General features: G+C 44.9%; 1 protein-coding gene across 1 annotated transcript in view; it reads right to left on the reverse strand.

The window, feature by feature from the left end:
• LOC109893839 (sodium bicarbonate transporter-like protein 11) overlaps positions 1-22,354 on the reverse strand; it is a 40,667-nt gene that overhangs the window by 13,050 nt on the left and 5,263 nt on the right. The window contains 6 exon segments of the mRNA XM_031828101.1: positions 2,348-2,521; positions 4,375-4,540; positions 7,084-7,190; positions 15,344-15,593; positions 18,355-18,428; positions 21,220-21,352. Coding sequence (XP_031683961.1) covers positions 2,348-2,521; positions 4,375-4,540; positions 7,084-7,190; positions 15,344-15,593; positions 18,355-18,428; positions 21,220-21,352 — 904 coding nt within the window.

Here is a 22,354-nt window from a genome sequence, read left to right on the forward strand (position 1 = left end):
AATTGCTGCAAAAGGTGGCTCTACAAAGTATTGACTTTGGGGGGGTGAATAGTTATGCACGCTCAAGTTCTGTTTTGTTGTCTTATTTTTGGTTTGTTTCACAAGAAAAAATATTTTGCATCTTCAAAGTGGTAGGCATGTTGTGTAAATCAAATGATACAAACCCCCCAAAAAGCTCTTTTAATTCCAGGTTGTAAGGCAACAAAATAGGAAAAATGCCAAGGGGGGTGAATACTTTCAGAAGGCATTGTAGATGACATCTTGGTCCGTTGTTGAATGAGTAGGTCTATTTTCTGTCATCAAGATGAGGTATGTGGATATGGACTTCATTGTCCTGTTGTATTTTTTTATTTTACCTTTATTTAACTAGGCAAGTCAGTCAAGAACAAATTCTTATTTACAATGACAGCCTAGGAACAGTGGGTTAACTGCCTTGTTCAGGGGAGAACGACAGATTTGTACCTTGTCAGCTTGGGGATTCGATCTAGCAACCTTTCGTTTACTGGCCCAACACACTCTAACCACTAGGCTACCTGCCGCCCCTATTCTGGAGCAAAAATCATTCAAACTTTAGAATACACTACATTACCAAAAGTATGGCTTTCCACTAGATGTTGGAACATTGCTGCTATAACAGCCTCCACTCTTCTGGGAATGCTTTCCACTAGATGTTGGAACATTGCTGCTATAACAGCCCCCACTCTTCTGGGAAGGCTTTCCACTAGATGTTGGAACATTGCTGCTATAACAGCCTCCACTCTTCTGGGAAGGCTTTCCACTAGATGTTGGAACATTGCTGCTATAACAGCCTCCACTCTTCTGGGAAGGCTTTCCACTAGATGTTGGAACATTGCTGCTATAACAGCCTCCACTCTTCTGGGAAGGCTTTCCACTAGATGTTGGAACATTGCTGCTATAACAGCCTCCACTCTTCTGGGAAGGCTTTCCACTAGATGTTGGAACATTGCTGCTATAACAGCCTCCACTCTTCTGGGAAGGCTTTCCACTAGATGTTGGAACATTGCTGCTATAACAGCCTGCACTCTTCTGGGAAGGCTTTCCACTAGATGTTGGAACATTGCTGCTATAACAGCCTCCACTCTTCTGGGAAGGCTTTCCACTAGATGTTGGAACATTGCTGCTATAACAGCCTCCACTCTTCTGGGAAGGCTTTCCACTAGATGTTGGAACATTGCTGCTATAACAGCCTCCACTCTTCTGGGAAGGCTTTCCACTAGATGTTGGAACATTGCTGCAGGGACTTGCTTCCATTCAGCCACAAGAGCATTAGTGATGTAGGGCGCTGATGTTGGGCGATTAGGCCTGGCTCGCAGTCAGCGTTCCAATTCACCCCAAATGTGTTCAATGGCGTTGAGGTCAGGCCTCTGTGTAGGCCAGTCAAGTTCTTCCACACCAATGTCGACAAACCATGTCTGTATGGATCTCACTTTGTCCACGGGAACATTGTCATGCTGAAACAGGAAAGGGCCTTCCCCAAACTGTTGCCACAAAGTTGGAAGCACAGAATTGTCTAGAATGTCATTGTATGCTGTAATGTTAAGATTTTCCTTCACTGGAACTAAGAGGCCCGAACCATGAAAAACAGCCCAATGTGCTTCATCACTCGGCTATCCCATTCTGTGAGCTTGTGCGGCCTACCATTTCGCGACCGAGCCTGTTCCTCCAAGACATTTCCACTTCACAACAACAGCACTTACAGTTGACCGGGGCAGCTCTAGCAGGGCAGAAATTTGACTTGTTGGAAAGGTGGCATCCTATGACGGTGCCACGTTGAAAGACACTGAGCTCTTCAGTAAGGACCATTCTACTGCCAGTGATTGTCTATGGAGATTGCATGGCTCTGTGCTCGATTTTATACACCTGTATACACGGTGTGGCTGAAATCGCAGAATCCACAAATTTGAAGGGGTGTCCACATACTTTTGTATATGATATGGATCAAGATAGCAGGCTGATTGGGGCCATATCCTGACCCTGCAGTTCAAAATGGACTTATTCTGGCCAGTGGGGTCAACAATGGTTCCTGGTCTGAAGGGGGTTGATAGGCCCCTCCCAGTAAAAGGGGTTTGTACTGATGCGACATGAGGGTCCACTCCTGAGGGGCAGGTCGTCTCTAAGGGGCAGGTCGTCTCTAAGGGGCAGGTCGTCTCTAAGGGGCAGGTTGTCTCTAAGGGCAGGTCGTCTCTAAGGACAGGTAGTCTCTAAGGGCAGGTAGTCTCTAAGGGGCAGGTCATCTCTAAGGGTCTGGTTGTCTCTAAGGGCAGGTTGTCTCAAAGGGCAGGTAGTCTCTAAGGGGCAGGTCGTCTCTAAGGGGCAGGTAACTCACGTCTCATATAGATGTCCTCCCTCCACCCGCTGCTCTACGAAGGCCAGCTGTCTGACGTGCAGGGTGGAGTGGGGGAATGCTGCGTGTATCCATGGTAACCCCAGGAGAGACATCAGGATGTTGATGAGCCCAGAGAGCATCAGGTCCCAGTGGTACGCTGTTCCCTTCAGCAGCCTGACACACACACACAGTTGATACACAGACACACACACACACACACAGTTGATACACACACACACACACACACACACACACACACACACACACACACACACACACACACACACACACACACACACACACACACACACACACACACACACACAGTTGAGACACACACACACAGTTGGTACACACACACACACATACATAACACACACACACTTGATACACACACAGTTGATACACACACACACAGTTGATACACACACACACACACACACAGTTGATACACACACACACACACACAGTTGATACACACACACACACACACATTTGATACACACACACACACAGTTGATACACACACACACACACACACATTTGATACACACACACACACACAGTTGATACACACACACACACACACACACACACACAGTTGATACACACACACACACAGTTGATACACACACACACACACACAGTTGATACACACACACACACACACACAGTTGATACACACACACACACACACACACACAGTTGATACACACACACAGTTGATATATACACACACACACACACACACACAGTTGATATATACACACACACACAGTTGATATATACACACACACACACACACACACAGTTGATATATATACACACACACACACACACACACACACACACACACACACACACACACACACACACACACACACACACACAGTTGATATATACACACACACACACACACACACACACACACACACACACACACACACACACACACACACACACACACACACACACACACACACACACAGTTGATATATATACACACACACACACATTTGATACACACACACACACGCACAGTTGATACACACACACACACACACACACACACAGTTGATACACACACGCACACAGTTGATACACACACACACACAGTTGATACACACACACACACACAGTTGATACACACACACACACACACACACACACACACACACACACACACACACACAGTTGATACACACACACAGTTGATATATACACACACACACAGTTGATATATACACACACACACACACAGTTGATATACACACACACAGTTGATACACACACACACACACACAGTTGATACACACACACACACACACACACACATTTGATACACAAACACACACACACAGTTGATACACACACACACACACACACACACAGTTGATACACACACACACACAGTTGATACACACACACACACACACAGTTGATACACACACACACACACACACAGTTGATACACACACACACACACACACAGTTGATACACACACACACACACACAGTTGATATATACACACACACACAGTTGATATATACACACACACACACACACACACAGTTGATATATATACACACACACACACACACACACACACACACACACACACACACACACACACACAGTTGATATATACACACACACACACACACACACACACACACACACACACACACACACAGTTGATATATATACACACACACACACATTTGATACACACACACACACACGCACAGTTGATACACACACACACACACACACAGTTGATACACACACGCACACAGTTGATACACACACACACACAGTTGATACACACACACACACACAGTTGATACACACACACACACACACACACAGTTGATACACACACACAGTTGATATATACACACACACACAGTTGATATATACACACACACACACACACAGTTGATATATACACACACACACACACACACAGTTGATATATACACACACACACCACATATATAGCGCATCGCCGTCGGCACATCTTTACCTGTTCTCGGGAGCGTTGGTGAGAGAGACCACGATGTTCTGGTCGATGAAGATGAGGAGAGCCAGGAGGAAGCCCAGAACCATGGCCGACAAAACGTTCATGACTGACAACTTCCCAACTGGAGCAACGCTGAACATCGGACCGTTATGGAAGTTAAATACTGGAACTGTAGAAACAAGACTAGGCTTGAGGACTAGGCTGGAGACTAGTGTTGAGGACTAGAGTTGAGGACTAGAGATGAGGACTAGGGTGGAGGACTAGGGTTGAAGAATAGGCTTGAAGACTAGGGTTGAAGCCTAGGATGGAAGACTAGGGTTGAGGACTTGGGTTGAAGACTAGGGTTGAAGCCTAGAGTTGAAGACTAGGGTTGAAGTCTAGGCTTGAAGACTAGGGTTGAAGTCTAGGGTTGAGGATGAGTGTTGAGGACAAGGTTTGAAGACTAGGGTTGAGGACTAGGGTTGAAGACTAGGGTAGAGGGCTAGGGTTGAAGACTAGGTTTGAGGACTAGGGTTGAAGTCTAGGTTGAAGACTAGGGTTGAGGATGAGTGTTGAGGACGAGGCTTGAGGATGAGGGTTGAGGACTAGGCTGGAAGACTAGGGTTGAGGACTAGAGTTGAGGACTAGAGTTGAGGACTAGAGTTGAAGACTAGGTTTGAGGATGAGTGTTGAGGACGAGGGTTGAGGATGAGGGTTGAGGACGAGAGTTGAGGATGAGGGTTGAGGACTAGGATGGAAGACTAGGGTTGAGGACTAGAATTGATGACTAGAGTTGAAGACTAGGGTTGAAGCCTAGGGTTGAAGATGAGTGTTGAGGATGAGGGTTGAGGACTAGGGTTGAGGATGAGTGTTGAGGACTAGGATTGAAGAATAGGGTTGATGACTAGGGTTGATGATTAGGGTTGAGGACTAGGAAGTGGGAATAGGGTTGAAGACTAGGGTTGAGGACTAGGTGGGGGGACAAGGCTTGAAGACTAGGGTTGAGGACTAGAAAGGGGGACTAGTGTTGAAAACTAGGCTTGAGGATTAGGGTTGAGGACTAGGGTTGAGGATTAGGGTTGAGGACTAGGAAGGGGGACTAGGGTTGAGGATTAGGGTTGAGGACTAGGGTTGAAGTTTAGGGTTGAAGACTAGGGTTGAGGATTAGGGTTGAGGACTAGGAAGGGGGACTAGGCTTGAGGACTATGGTTGAAGACTAGGGTTGAAGACAAGGTTTGAAGACTAGGGATGAGGACTAGGGTTGAAGACTAGGGTTGAAGACTAGGGTTGAAGACTAGGGTGGAGGATGAGTGTTGAGGACGAGGTTTGAGGACGAGGGTTGATGACTAGGCTTGAAGACTAGGATTGAGGACTAGGGTTGAAGACTAGGTTTGAGGACGAGGATAGGGGACGAGGTTTGAAGACTAGGGTTGAGGACTAGGGTTGAGGATGGGGGTTGAGGACTAGGGTTGAGGACTAGGGTTGAAGTCTAGGGTTGAAGGTGAGTGTTGAGGATGAGGTTTGAGGACTAGGGTTGAAGATGAGTGTTGAAGACTAGGGTTGAGGATGAGTGTTGAGGATGAGGGTTGAAGACTAGGGTTGAAGACTAGGTTTGAAGACTAGGGTTGAAGATGAGTGTTGAGGACTAGATTTGAGGATTAGGGATGAAGATTAGGTTTGAGGACAAGGATAGGGGACGAGGACTGAGGACTAGGGTTGAAGAAGAGTGTTGAGGACTAGAGTTGAGGACAAGGGTTGAAGACTAGGGTTGAAGACTAGGGTTGAAGATGAGTGTTGAAGACTAGGGTTGAGGATGAGTGTTGAGGACGAGGGTTAAGGACTAGAGTTGAAGATGAGTGTTGAAGACTAGGTTTTAGGATGAGTGTTGAGGATGAGGGTTGAAGACTAGGGTTGAAGACTAGGGTTGAAGATAAGGGTTGAAGATAAGGGTTGAAGATGAGTGTTGAGGACTAGATTTGAGGATTAGGGTTGAAGTTTAGGTTTGAGAACAAGGATAGGGGACGAGGACTGAGGACTAGGGTTGAAGAAGAGTGTTGAGGACTAGAGTTGAGGACTAGAGTTGAGGACTAGGGTTGAAGACTTGGGTTGAAGACTAGGGTTGAAGACTAGGGTTGAGGATGAGTTTTGAGGATGAGGGTTGAGGACTAGAGTTGAGGACTATGTTTGAAGACCAGGGTTGAAGATGAGTGTTGAGGACTAGAGTTGAGGACTGGGGTTGAAGACTTGGGTTGAGGATGAGTGTTGAGGATGAGGGTTGAGGACTAGAGTCGTTTGTGTTTGAGAGCAGAAAGTAAGAAACAGAGGAGAGTATATCAGGTGGACAGGGAGAAGGAGTCAGGTACTGAAGAAGATGAGGAGAGGGACAGAAGGACAGGCAGAGAGGGTGCAGAGGATAGAAGGATGGAAGGACAGGAGGAGAAGCTTGATGTCATTGAACAGGTAGGCTCCAATGAAGAAGAAGGAGAGGAGAGGTGTCGAGAAAGAGGAGGAGAGGGTACTGAAGTATAGATGGAGTGGAGGAGAGGGGTACTAAAGGATGGAAGGAGAGGAGGATAGGGTACTGAGAGGGGAGAAGGAGAAGAGAGTAGGGGTGCTGAAGGAGAGGAGGAGAGGGGTGCTGATGCTTGATGTCATTGAACAGGTGGGATCCAATGAAGAAGAAGGAGACAGAAGAGGAGGAGTAGAGAAGGAGGAGAGGAGGGAGGTACTGACGGTCGATGTCGTTGAACAGGTAGGATCCGATGAAGGAGAATGTCAAAACCGAGATGGGCAGGGCACAGTCTGACAAAACCTCTCTCACCCTGGCATGGAGGAATGGACTGGTGGGAGAGAGGAGAGGGAGGGTGAGGGAGAGAGGAGAGGGAGAGAGCAGAGGGGGGGGGTAGGTATAGAGGGAAAGAGGGGAGGAGATAGAGGGAGGAAGAGAGAGGGAGGACGTGAGGAGAGAGAGAGAGAGGTTGATTAGATTCATCAAAACAATTAGACTATGTATGCCAAACTTATTGAAAAGAGGCTGGACTGACAGAGGCATTCATGGCAGCTAGCAGACACGGTGGCCTTCAGGGCAGGGAGCAGACATAGAGGCCCTCAGGGCAGCAAGCAGACACAAGGGCCCTCAGAGCAGGGAGCAGACATAGAGGCCCTCAGGGCAGCGAGCAGAGGCCCTCAGGGCAGGGAGCAGACACAGAGGCCCTCAGGGCAGCTAGCAGACACAGAGGCCCTCAGGGCAGGGAGCAGACACAGAGGCCCTCAGGGCAGGCAGCAGACAGAGGCCCTCAGGGCAGCTAGCAGACACAGAGGCCCTCAGGGCAGGGAGCAGACAGAGGCCCTCAGGGCAGCTAGCAGACACAGAGGCCCTCAGGGCAGGGAGCAGACACAGAGGCCCTCAGGGCAGGGAGCAGACATAGAGGCCCTCAGGGCAGGGAGCAGACACAGAGGCCTTCAGAGCAGGGAGCAGACATAGAGGCCCTCAGGGCAGCTAGCAGACACAGAGGCCCTCAGGGTCTAAAGGTGTACACTACATAGGGAATAGGGTGCCATAGAGCCCTGGTCTAAAGTAGTGCACTACATAGGGAATAGGGTGTCACTTGGGATGCACACAAGGCCCTGCAATAGGTCAATAGGAACCGCATGGAGAGGCCACACCTCTAATGTGCACTATACAGTGCAGTCAGAACCTTTCACTTATTCCACATTTTGTTACTTTACTCATCAATCTACACACAATATCACACAATGACAAAGCAAATCAGGTAGAATTTATTTAGCAAATGTATTAAAAATAAAAAACGGAAATATAATATTTACATAAGTATTCAGACCCTTTACTCAGTGCTTTGTTGAAGAACCTTTAGCAGCATTTACAGCCTTGAGTCTTCTATGACGCTACAAGTTTGCCACACCTGTATTTGGGGAGTTTGTCACATTCTGTTCTCAAGCTCTGTCAGGTTGGACGGGGAGCATCGCTGTACAGCTATGGTCAGGTCTCTCCAGAGATGATCGATCGGGTTCAAGTTCGGGCTCTGGCTGGGCCACTCAAGGACATTCAGAGACTTGTCCCAAAGTCACTCCTGCATTGACTTGGCTGTGTGCTTAAGGTTGTTCTCCTGTTGGTAGGTGGACCTTCGCCCCAGTCTGAGGTCCTGAGTGATCTGGAGCAGGTTTTCATCAAGGATCTCACTGTACTTTGCTCCGGTCATCTTTCCTTCAATCCTGACTTGTCTCCCAGTCCCTGCCACTGAAAAACATCCCCACAGGTGCCAGGTTTCCACCAGACGTGCGCTTGGCATTCAGGCCAAAGAGTTCAATATTGGTTTCATCAGACCAGAGAATCTTGTTTCTCATGGTCTGTGAGTCCTTTAGGTGCCTTTTGGCAAACTCCAAGCGGGCTGTCGTACCGTTTACTGAGGAGTCGCTTCCGTCTGGCCACTCTACAATAAAGGCCTGATTGGTGGAGTGCTGCAGAGATGGTTGTCCTTCTGGAAGGTTCTCCAACCTCTACAGAGGAACTCTGGAGCTCTGTCAGAGTGGCCATCGGGTTCTTGGTCACCTCCCTGACCAAGGCCCTTCTCCCCCAATTGCTCAGTTTGGCCGGAAGGCCAGCTCTAGGAAGAGTCTTGGTGGTTCCAAACGTCTTATATTTAAGAATGATTGAGGCCACTGTTTTCTTGGGGACCTTCAATGCTTCGACCTCATGGCTTGCTTTTTGCTCTGACATGCACTCTCAACTTTGGGACATTATATAGACAGGTGTGTGCCTTTCCAAATCATGTCCAAACAATAGAATTTACCACAGGTGGACTCCAGTCAAGTTGTAGAAACATCTAAAGGATGATCAACGAAAACACGATGCACCGGAGCTCAATTTTGAGTCTCATATCAAAGAGTCTGAATACTTACGTACATCGACGGGACCGCAGTGGAGAAGGTGGAAAGCTTCAAGTTCCTTGGCGTGCACATCACTGACGATCTGAAATGGTCCACCCACACAGAGAGTGTGGTGAAGTCGAAACTGCACCTCTTAAATCTCAGGAGGCTGAAGAAATTTGCTTGTCATCTAAAACTCTCACAAACTTTAACAGATGCACAAGGGAGAGCATCGTGTCTGTCTGTATCACCACCTGGTACGGCAACTGCTCCGCCCGCAACCTCAGGGCTCTCCAGAGGGTAGTGAGGTCTGCACAACACATCACTGGGGTCAAACTACCTGCCCTCCAGGACACCTACAGCACCCGATGTCACAGGAAGGCCAACAAGATCATCAAGGACGATAAAATCAAATCAAATCACATTTTATTTGTCACATACACATGGTTAGCAGATGTTAATGCGAGTGTAGCGAAATGCTTGTGCTTCTAGTTCCGACAATGCAGTAATAACCAACAAGTAATCTAACTAACAATTCCAAAACTACTGTTTTATACACACAAGTGTAAGGGGATAAAGAATATGTACATAAAGATATATGAATGAGTGATGGTACAGAGCGGCATAGGCAAGATACAGTAGATGGTATCGAGTACAGTATATACATATGAGATGAGTATGTAAACAAAGTGGCATAGTTAAAGTGGCTAGTGATACATGTATTACATAAAGATGCACTAGATGATATAGAGTACAGTATATACGTATACATATGAGATGAATAATGTAGGGTATGTAAACATTATATTAGGTCGCATTGTTTAAAGTGGCTAGTGATATATTTTACATCATTTCCCATCAATTCCCATTATTAAAGTGGCTGGAGTTGAGTCAGTGTGTTGGCAGCAGCCACTCAATGTTAGTGGTGGCTGTTTAACAGTCTGATGGCCTTGAGATAGAAGCTGTTTTTCAGTCTCTCAGTCCCAGCTTTGATGCACCTGTACTGACCTCACCTTCTGGATGATAGCTGGGTGAACAGGCAGTGGCTCGGGTGGTTGTTGTCCTTGATGATCTTTAGGGCCTTCCTGTAACATCGAGTGGTGTAGGTGTCCTGGAGGGCAGGTAGTTTGCCCCCGTTGATGCGTTGTGCAGACCTCACTACCCTCTGGAGAGCCTTACGGTTGTGGGCGGAGCAGTTGCCGTACCAGGTGGTGATACAGCCTGCCAGGATGCTCTCGATTGTGCATCTGTAGAAGTTTGTGAGTGCTTTTGGTGACAAGCCGCATTTCTTCAGCCTCCTGAGGTTGAAGAGGCGCTGCTGCGCCTTCTTCACGATGCTGTCCGTGTGGGTGGACCAATTCAGTTTGTCTGTGATGTGTATGCCGAGGAACTTAAAACTTGCTACCCTCTCCACTACTGTCCCATCGATGTGGATAGGGGGGTGTTCCCTCTGCTGTTTCCTGAAGTCCACAATCATCTCCTTAGTTTTGTTGACGTTGAGTGTGAGGTTATTTTCCTGACACCACACTCCGAGGGCCCTCACCTCCTCCCTGTAGGCCGTCTCGTCGTTGTTGGTAATCAAGCCTACCACTGTTGTGTCGTCCGCAAACTTGATGATTGAGTTGGAGGCGTGCGTGGCCACGCAGTCATGGGTGAACAGGGAGAACAGGAGAGGGCTCAGAACGCACCCTTGTGGGGCCCCAGTGTTGAGGATCAGCGGGGTGGAGATGTTGTTGCCTACCCTCACCACCTGGGGGCGGCCCGTCAGGAAGTCCAGTACCCAGTTGCACAGGGCGGGGTCGAGACCCAGGGTCTCGAGCTTGATGACGAGCTTGGAGGGTACTATGCTGTTAAATGCCGAGCTGTAGTCGATGAACAGCATTCTCACATAGGTATTCCTCTTGTCCAGATGGGTTAGGGCAGTGTGCAGTGTGGTTGAGATTGCATCGTCTGTGGACCTATTTCGGCGGTGAGCAAATTGGAGTGGGTCTAGGGTGTCAGGTAGGGTGGAGGTGATATGGTCCTTGACTAGTCTCTCAAAGCACTTCATGATGACGGAAGTGAGTGCTACGGGGCGGTAGTCGTTTAGCTCAGTTACCTTAGCTTTCTTGGGAACAGGAACAATGGTGGCCCTCTTGAAGCATGTGGGAACAGCAGACGGGGATAGGGATTGATTGAATATGTCCGTAAACACACCAGCCAGCTCGTCTGCGCATGCTCTGAGGGCGTCTGGGCCTGCAGCCTGGGCCTGCAGCCTTGCGAGGGTTAACACGTTTAAATGCAGCCTTGCGAGGGTTAACACGTTTAAATGTTTTACTCACCTCGGCTGCAGTGAAGGAGAGGCCGCATGTTTTGGTTGCAGGCCGTGTCAGTGGCACTGTATTGTCCTCAAAGCGGGCAAAAAAGTTATTTAGTCTGTCTGGGAGCAAGACATCCGGGTCCGTGACGGGGCTGGTTTTCTTTTTGTAATCCGTGATTGACTGTAGACACTGCCACATACCTCTTGTGTCTGAGCCGTTGAATTGAGATTCTACTTTGTCTCTATACTGACGCTTAGCTTGTGCAGTGGTTCGTGCTTTCAGTTTCACGCGAATGCTGCCATCAATCCACAGTTTCTGGTTTGGGAATGTTTTAATCGTTGCTATGGGAACGACATCTTCAACGCACGTTCTAATGAACTCGCACACCGAATCAGCGTATTCGTCAATGTTGTTGTCTGACGCAATATGAAACATATCCCAGTCCACGTGATGGAAGCAGTCTTGGAGTGTGGAATCAGATTGGTCGGACCAGCGTTGAACAGACCTCAGCGTGGGAGCTTCTTGTTTTAGTTTCTGTCTGTAGGCAGGGATCAACAAAATGGAGTCGTGGTCAGCTTTTCCGAAAGGAGGGCGGGGCAGGGCCTTATAAGCGTCGCGGAAGTTAGAATAGCAGTGATCCAAGGTTTTGCCAGCCCTGGTTGCGCAATCGATATGCTGATACAATTTAGGGAGTCTTGTTTTCAGATTAGCCTTGTTAAAATCCCCAGCTACAATGAATGCAGCCTCAGGATGTATGGATTCCAGTTTGCAAAGAGTCAAATAAAGTTCGTTCAGAGCCATCGATGTGTCTGCTTGGGGGGAATATATACGGCTGTGATTATAATCGAAGAGAATTCCCTTGGTAGATAATGCGGTCGACATTTGATTGTGAGGAATTCTAAATCAGGTGAACAGAAGGACTTGAGTTCCTATATGCTTTTGTGACCACACCACGTCTCGTTAGCCATAAGGCATATGGCCCCACCCCTCTTCTTACCAGAAAGATGTTTGTTTCTATCGGCGCGATGCGTGGAGAAACCAGTTGGCTGCTCCGTGAAGCAAAAATCGTTACAGTCTCTGATGTCCCTCTGGAATGCTACCCTTGCTCGGATTTCATCAACCTTGTTGTCAAGAGACTGGACATTGGCGAGAAGTATACTGGGGAGTGGATAACCACCCGAGCCACTGCCTGTTCACCCCACTACCATCCAGAAGGTGAGGTTAGTTCATTTCCATCAAAGCTGGGACCGAGAGACTTAAAACAGCTTCTATCTCAAGGCCATCAGACTGTTAAATAGCCGCCTTCATATGTATATACTGTATTCTATTCTACTGTATCTTAGTCAATACCACTCCGACATTGATCAATCTAATATTTATATATTTCTTAATTCCATTATTTTTCTTATAGATTTGTTTACTGTTCTGAATTGTTAGATACTACTGCACTGTTGGAGCTGGGAACACAAGCATTTCGCTCCACCCGCAAAAACATCTGCTAAATATATGTATGTGACCAATAGAATTTGATTTGATTTGAATTCAACTTCAACTGCACTGCCTTCATGAGTCCTGTTTACAGTGCGCACCGGATGGACATGGTACAGACACATGCCACAGTCTGGCTTGAGTTTGTAAAGCTTGACAATGAATAACCAAAAAAACTAAACCAACAAAACACAACATAGCAGAAACAGTAGGACTATTACAGCCACATTTGAGCAGTAGCCTCGGTTGGCAACTCAACTACAATACATTTGGAGTGCACCATTCAGCAACGTTGCAGTGCAAAATAAGGAAAAACATGTTTTAAGTTGAAATGTTACAACAACCTACAGCATAGCAGCAAAGGCTGGATAAATGTTAAAACGCTATATACAGCACCCTGTGTACATACTGTAATGAAACAGGCAGGGAGCATCGACCAATCTAGCCCGAAGTCCAGCGCGCTATCAACTGTGCCCTAAAAGCATGCTCATGCGGCAGAGTCAATATCCGAGCTTATAAACCCAGTGTAATGGCTGTCTTGGGAAGAAGGTGAGGACCAATGTGCAGAGTGGTACATGTTCATCTTTTTAATAAAGTAAACTGAACACTGAATAACAAAACAACAAAGATACAACCGGAACAGTTCTGTCTGGTGGAGACACACAAAGACTGGAAACAACAGGAACAGTTCTGTCTGGTGGAGACACACAAAGACAGAAAACAACCGAAACAGTTCTGTCTGGTGGAGACACACAAAGACAGAAAACAACCGAAACAGTTCTGTCTGGTGGAGACACACAAAGACAGAAAACAACCGAAACAGTTCTATCTGGTGCAGACACACAAAGACAGAAAACAACCACCCACAAAACACAATAGAAAACAGGCTCCCTAAATATGGTTCTCAATCAGGTACAACGATTGACAGCTGCCTCTGATTGAGAACCGTACCAGGCCAAACACAGAAATAGCAAATCATAGAAAAACTAACAGACAACCCACCCAACTCACGCTCTGACCATACTAAAACGAAAGACAAAACAAAGGAACTAAGGTCAGAACGTGACACCCAGGGTTGTTACAATACTGTAGGTGGACATTAGCTAACTATTCTGAACTTGAACGACTGTTATCCACAATTAGTGTATATTTTAGTTGTCAATCAAATTGATTTGGCATTGATCAAATGGGTGGGCAGGCAGGCAGTTCCCATTCAGTTGTCAAAACGTGAGTTGGGACAAGCATGCATTGGTAGAGGGGGTTCTAATGTACCTCTGTTTAAACTGGTAGAGGGGGTTATACTGTCTCTCTGTTTAAACTGGTAGAGGGGGTTCTACTGTACCTCTTTAAACTGGTAGAGGGGGTTCTACTGTACCTATGTTTAAACTTGTAGAGGGGGTTCTACTGTCTCTCTGTTTAAACTGGTAGAGGGGGTTCTACTGTACCTATGTTTAAACTTGTAGAGGGGGTTCTACTGTCTCTCTGTTTAAACTGGTAGAGGGGGTTCTACTGTCTCTCTGTTTAAACTGGTAGAGGGGGTTCTACTGTACCTCTGTTTAAAATGGTAGAGGGGGTTCTACTGTATCTCTGTTTAAACTGGTAGAGGGGGTTCTACTGTACCTCTGTTTAAACTGGTAGAGGGGGTTCTACTGTCTCTCTGTTTAAACTGGTAGAGGGGGTTCTACTGTACCTCTGTTTAAATTGGTAGAGGGGGTTCTACTGTACCTCTGTTTAAATTGGTAGAGGGGGTACTACTGTACCTCTGTATAAACTGGTAGAGGGGGTTCTACTGTACCTCTGTTTAAACTGGTAGAGGGAGTTCTACTGTCTTTCTGTTTAAACTGGTAGAGGGGGTTCTACTGTCTCTCTGTTTAAACTGGTAGAGGGGGTTCTACTGTACCTCTGTTTAAAATGGTAGAGGGGGTTCTACTGTACCTCTGTTTAAACTGGTATAGGGGGTTCTACTGTCTTTCTGTTTAAACTGGTAGAGGGGGTTCTACTGTCTCTCTGTTTAAACTGGTAGAGGGGGTTCTACTGTCTCTCTGTTTAAATTGGTAGAGGGGTTTTACTGTCTCTCTGTTTATATTGGTAGAGGGGGTTCTACTGTACCTCTGTTTAAATTGGTAGAGGGGGTTCTACTGTACCTCTGTTTAAACTGGTAGAGTGGGTTCTACTGTACCTCTGTTTAAACTGGTAGAGGGGGTTCTGCTGTACCTCTGTTTAAACTGGTAGAGGGGGTTCTACTGTACCTCTGTTTAAATTGGTAGAGGGGTTCTACTGTACCTCTGTTTAAACTGGTAGAGTGGGTTCTGCTGTACCTCTGTTTAAACTGGTAGAGGGTGTAGCCCAGCCACAGGGTTCCCAGCATCAGCAGCAGGCACAGGACTGGTCTCTCCCTGGTACACTGGATGAAGGAGTCAGGCAGAGGGAGAGAGCTCCCCATCCCTCCTCCCCCCGCCCCCGTCCCATTACCCCCCAGTAGGGTCACACCCCCCTGCTCCTGTAGCCGTAGCAATGCCTCCCCACTTCCATTGGTCAGCGCCGGGACGTGGTAGTATTTATGGAAGACTGAAGGGTGGAGACACAACAGGGAGTAATTAATTATCATCACTTCAACATATCAAATTGGATCATCTCCATGACACCTTGGGCATGGTAGCCTACTGAAAGAAAATGGTATATAATCATCTGAATGGTCTGTATGGTATATAATCATCTGAATGGTCTGTATGGTATATAATCATCTGAATGGTCTGTATGGTATATAATCATCTGAATGGTCTGTATGGTATATATTCTGTATGGTATATAATCATCTGAATTGTCTGTATGATATATGTTCTGTATGATCTGTATGGTATATAATCATCTGTATTGTCTGTATAGTATATAATCATCTGAATGGTCTGTATGGTATATGTTCTGTATGGTCTGTATGGTATATAATCATCTATATGGTCTGTATGGTATATAATCATCTGAATGGTCTGTATGGTATATAATCATCTGAATGGTCTGTATGGTATATGTTCTGTATGGTCTGTATGGTATATAATCATCTGAATGGTCTGTATGGTATGTAATCATCTGAATGGTCTGTATGGTATATGTTCTGTATGGTCTGTATGGTACATGTTCTGTATGGTCTGTATGGTATATAATCATCTGAATGGTCTGTATGGTATATAATCACCTGAATGGTATGCATGGTATATAATCATCTGAATGGTCTGTATGGTATATAATCATCTGCATGGTCTGTATGGTATGTAAACATCTGAATGGTCTGTATGGTATATAATCATCTGAATGGTCTGTATGGTATATAATCATCTGAATGGTCTGTATGGTATATAATCATCTGAATGGTCTGTAGGGTATATAATCATCTGAATGGTCTGTATGGTATATAATCATCTGAATGGTCTGTATGATATATGTTCTGTATGATCTGTATGGTATATAATCATCTGTATGGTCTGTATGGTATATAATCATCTGAATGGTCTGTATGGTATATAATCATCTGAATGGTCTGTATGGTATATGTTCTGTATGGTCTGTATGGTATATAATCATCTGAATGGTCTGTATGGTATGTAATCATCTGAATGGTCTGTATGGTATATGTTCTGTATGGTCTGTATGGTACATGTTCTGTATGGTCTGTATGGTATATAATCATCTGAATGGTCTGTATGGTATATAATCACCTGAATGGTATGCATGGTATATAATCATCTGAATGGTCTGTATGGTATATAATCATCTGCATGGTCTGTATGGTATGTAAACATCTGAATGGTCTGTATGGTATATAATCATCTGAATGGTCTGTATGGTATATAATCATCTGAATGGTCTGTAGGGTATATGGTCTGTATGATCTGTATGGTATATGTCCTGTATGGTATATATTATGGATGGTGTATATAATCATCTGTATGGTCTGTATGGTATATAATCATCTGAATGGTCTGAGTGGTATATAATCATCTGTATGGTCTGTAGGGTATATGGTCTGTATGGAATATGTTCTGTATGGTCTGTATGGTATATAGTAATCTGTGTGGGTTGTATGGTATATAATCATCTGAATGGTCTGTATGGTATATAATCATCTGTATGGTCTGTAGGGTATATGGTCTGTATGGTCTGTATGGAATATGTTCTGTATGGTCTGTATGGTATATAGTAATCTGTGTGGGTTGTATGGTATATAATCATCTGTATGGTCTGTATTGTATATGTTCTGTATGGTCTGTATGGTATATAATCATCTGAATGGTCTGTATGGTATATATTCTGTATGGTATATAACCATCTGCATGTTATGTATGGTATGTAATCATCTGAATGGTCTGTATGGTATATAATCATCTGAATGGTCGGTATGGTATGTAATCATCTGAATGGTCTGTATGGTATATGTTCTGATTGGTCTGTATGGTATATAATCATCAGTGTGGTCTGTATGGTATATAATCATCTGAATGGTCTGTATGGTATATATTCTGTATGGTCTGTATGGTATATAATCATCTGAATGGTCTGTATGGTATATATTCTGTATGGTATATAATCATCTGAATTGTCTGTATGGTATATAATCATCTGAATGTTCTGTATGGTATGTAATCATCTGAATGGTCTGTAATCATCTGAATGGTCTGTATGGTATGTAATCATCTGAATGGTCTGTATGGTATATGTTCTGATTGGTCTGTATGGTATATAATCATCTGTATGGTCTGTATGGTATATGTTCTGTATGGTCTGTATGGTATATAATCATCTGAATGGTCTGTATGGTATGTAATCATCTGAATGGTCTGTATGGTATGTAATCATCTGTATGGTCTGTATGGTATATGTTCTGTATGGTCTGTATGGTATATGTTCTGTATGATCTGTATGGTATATAATCATCTGTATGGTCTGTATGGTATATGTTCTGTATGGTCTGTATGGTATATGTTCTGTATGGTCTGTATGGTATATATTCATCTATATGGTCTGTATGGTATATGTTCTGTATGGTCTGTATGGTATGTAATCATCTGAATGGTCTGTAGGGTATATGGTCTGTATGTTATATGTTCTGTATAGTCTGTATGGTATTAGTTCAGTATGGTCTGTATGGTATTAGTTCAGTATGGTCTGTATGGTATATCATCATCTGTATGGTCTGTATGGTATATCATCATCTGTATAGTCTGTATGGTATATCATCATCTGTATAGTCTGTATGGTATATGTTCTGTATGGTCTGTATGGTATTAGTTCAGTATGGTCTGTATGACCTATATTGAGTTGTCCTCCTCCCTACTTTTGATGGTTCCTTTCAGAGCGTCCACTACGAAGGCTATAGAGATGAACAGAGCTATGATCTCCTCTGTTGACCTGGGAGACGACAAGAACAACAAGAGAAACAACAATAGACAGTAAACATGTTGTCCCCCACCAACGATGCAGCACTTCCCTTGGGCCAAATGAGATATCACATTTGACTAACACATTCCAGTTAATTACTATAGCTCCCGACTTGGGCCTATCGCTGTCATTTTGTAAATGTCGGATCTCTATGGCAAGATGCATCATTCAACCAAGTTTTGTCAAAATCGGGCCATTGCTGTCTGAATTACTAACGTACGGACGAACAGAGACACATCCACAGTCCCCTCCCCAACGACAACATCAGTGAAATGATGGCTTGTACCCCATGTCCATGTGTCTATGATGTAGGTGACAAGACCTTTAAAACATGACATTCATGACATTGTAGATGTTACTGTACGTTATACCATGGCATTGTTGAATACGTGTTTCTGATTGGCTTGACGGCCATTCTAGAGCGTGCATTGTTTAAGGAATAAGGCCAGAGGGGGTGTGGTATATGACCAATCTACCACGGCTAAGTCTGTTCTTCACACGACGCAACGCAGACTGCCTGGATACAGCCTTTAGCCGTGGTATCGTGGCCATATACCACAACCCCCCGAGGTGCCTTATTACTATTATAAACTGGTTACTGATAAGATAATTTACAGTGCCTTGCGAAAGTATTCAGCCCCCTTGAACTTTGCGACCTTTTGCCACATTTCAGGCTTCAAACATAAAGATATAAAACTGTATTTTTTTGTGAAGAATCAACAACAAGTGGGACACAATCATGAAGTGGAACGACATTTATTGGATATTTCAAACTTTTCAAAAACTGGGTTATCTACTGTGGGTTATCTACCGTTTGTGTGGAGGTATGTGGTTAGGTTATCTACCATTTGTGTGGAGGTATGTGGATAGGCTATCTACTGTTTGTGTGGAGGTATGTGGGTAGGCTATCTACTGTTTGTGTGGAGGTATGTGGGTAGGTTATCTACCGCTTGTGTGAAGGTATGTGCGTAGGCTATCTACCGTTTGTGTGGAGGTATGTGCGTAGGCTATCTACCGTTTGTGTGGAGGTATGTGCGTAGGTTATCCACCATTTGTGTGGAGGTATGTGGGTAGGTTATCTACTGTTTGTGTGGAGGTATGTGGGCAGGTTATCTACCGTTTGTGTGGAGGTATGTGGGCAGGTTATCTACTGTTTGTGTGGAGGTATGTGGGCAGGTTATCTACCGTTTGTGTGGAGGTATGTGGGCAGGTTATCTACCGTTTGTGTGGAGGTATGTGCGTAGGCTATCTACTGTTTGTGTGGAGGTATGTGGGTAGGTTATCTACTGTTTGTGTGGAGGTATGTGGGTAGGTTATCTACTGTTTGTGTGGAGGTATGTGGGTAGGTTATCTACTGTTTGTGTGGAGGTATGTGGGTAGGTTATCTACTGTTTGTGTGGAGGTATGTGGGTAGGTTATCTACTGTTTGTGTGGAGGTATGTGGGCAGGTTATCTACCGTTTGTGTGGAGGTATGTGGGCAGGTTATCTACTGTTTGTGTGGAGGTATGTGGGCAGGTTATCACCGTTTGTGTGGGTGGAGGTATGTGGGCAGGTTATCTACCGTTTGTGTGGAGGTATGTGGGCAGGTTATCTACCGTTTGTGTGGAGGTATGTGGGCAGGTTATCTACCGTTTGTGTGGAGGTATGTGGGTAGGTTATTTACTGTTTGTGTGGAGGTATGTGGGTAGGTTATTTACTGTTTGTGTGGAGGTATGTGGGTAGGTTATCTACTGTTTGTGTGGAGGTATGTGGGTAGGTTATCTACTGTTTGTGTGGAGGTATGTGGGTAGGTTATCTACTGTTTGTGTGGACGTATGTGCGTAGGCTATCTACTGTTTGTGTGGAGGTATGTGGGTAGGTTATCTACTGTTTGTGTGGAGGTATGTGGGTAGGTTATCTACTGTTTGTGTGGAGGTATGTGGGTAGGTTATCTACTGTTTGTGTGGACGTATGTGCGTAAGTAGGGAGTGGGATATAAAATGGCATGTCTTTGTATTATGGACTTTAGAACGTTCTCTGAATAAACTGTACTAACCTTTTGCATTAGCTGAGTCTTTGCCTAATTATTATTAAACCCAGGGTCTTACAAACCTCTGGGATTGGTCAAATCTTATTGATTGTTAGTTATTATCATTGGGATTGAAAATTCTCGTGACAGTTACCAATGTAATTAGAGCAGTTAAAATATATGTTTTGTAATACCCGTGGTATATGGTCTGATATACCACGGCTGCCAGCCAATTAGCCTTCAGGGCTTAAACCACTCAGTTTATATTTCCCTATAACACACAGTGTATCAGCACGGTAGAATTCAATGGCTATAATTCTTACATGTTCTATGTCTGAGCTGCTTTTGAAAGCAGAAGTTGAACTGAAAACATTTTTGCCGTTGCGATTGTTGATTTTAATAATACCAAGCTAGGACTGATGGTTTAATTAGCTAAACTAGCAAGTCTGTTTGTTTGGTTACCACATAAACTACTGTAGATTTCTACTAATCTTTCAAGCTACTTCAGTGGATGGTTTAGCATTTCTAGCTTCATATGTGGTAAATTATAGACATGGTATGAAAGGGATAATCAACCCGGGGCTCTATGCGGTCTCTGGAAATAATGCAACTCTGTGGAAGGGTGTGTGTTCCATTCTGCTAGCACGTCATGGAAAACACCTTCCATGTCATTCATTAGAACTATAGAACACATAGCCCTTCGTTGATATAAACACTGGAACACAGTATACTATTCAATACATACAGAGTACCTTTTGAACAGCTTCATGAGCAGGGAGACGTTGAAGATGCCTCCCAGGATGAGGAAGAGGGAGTTCCAGAGACCGATGCAGGCGTAGAACGCTGGAAAGTCCAGATCATAGTCGTCACAGAGACCACGGATCACTGTAGACACACAGAGAATTCTATTTGTTAATGATCAGGGAGATAGAAGAAGACTTTATTAGTCAACACAAGACAGAAATATGTCCAAACCCTGTGATATACATGCATTAGTTGAAGAGAGGAAAGGGCAGCTGTAGTGCAACACCCAATGAGAAGTTTAAGGGTGAAAGTTGCTTGTCCAGGAGCTGCTGGCCAACTTCCTTAACCTTGATAGACAGTTTGTTTCTGGCAATGCATCAGTGCTCCTGCTTACGTTGCTCCACGGTCAGGGATATCCAACACCATATCCTTGAGACTACTGCAGCGCCCTGTCAGTCTGGGTAGACAGACAGGAATGTGAAGACAGTGGGACAGACTACAGTAGGATTCAACTAGCCGTGAGATCAAACCCCAGGCTCAGCTACAGACATGTCTGATGGTGCCAGACAAATATAACTCCAGTGTTACCAACATTATACAGCAACAAAAACACCATAGGCTTCCTCAGACAAACAACTGTTTTACCACCATGGGCTTCCTCAGACAAACAACTGTTTTACCACCATGGGCTTCCTCAGACAAACAACTGTTTTACCACCATGTTTTACCACTAGGTGATCCACCTCTACACAGACGACACCATTCTGTATACTTTGGACACTGTGTTAACTAACCTCCAGATGAGCTTCAATGCCATACAACTCTCCTTCCGTGGCCTCCAATTGCTCTTAAATGCAAGTAAAACTAAATGCATGCTCTTCAACCGATCGCTGCCCGCACCAACATCACTACTCTAGACGGTTCTGACTTAGACTATGTGGTCAACTACAAATACCTAGGTGTCTGGTTAGACTGTAAACTCTCCTTCCAGACCCACGTCAAACATCTCCCTACTCAACAAATTGGATGCAGTCTATCACAGTGCCATCCGTTGTGTCACCAAAGCCCCATATACTACCCACCATTGCGACCTGTACGCTCTTGTTGGCTGGCCCTCGCTTCATACTCGTCGCCAAACCCACT

This window comes from Oncorhynchus kisutch, linkage group LG7 (genome assembly GCF_002021735.2).
Source record: "Oncorhynchus kisutch isolate 150728-3 linkage group LG7, Okis_V2, whole genome shotgun sequence".
Classification (NCBI taxonomy): Eukaryota; Metazoa; Chordata; class Actinopteri; order Salmoniformes; family Salmonidae; genus Oncorhynchus; species Oncorhynchus kisutch.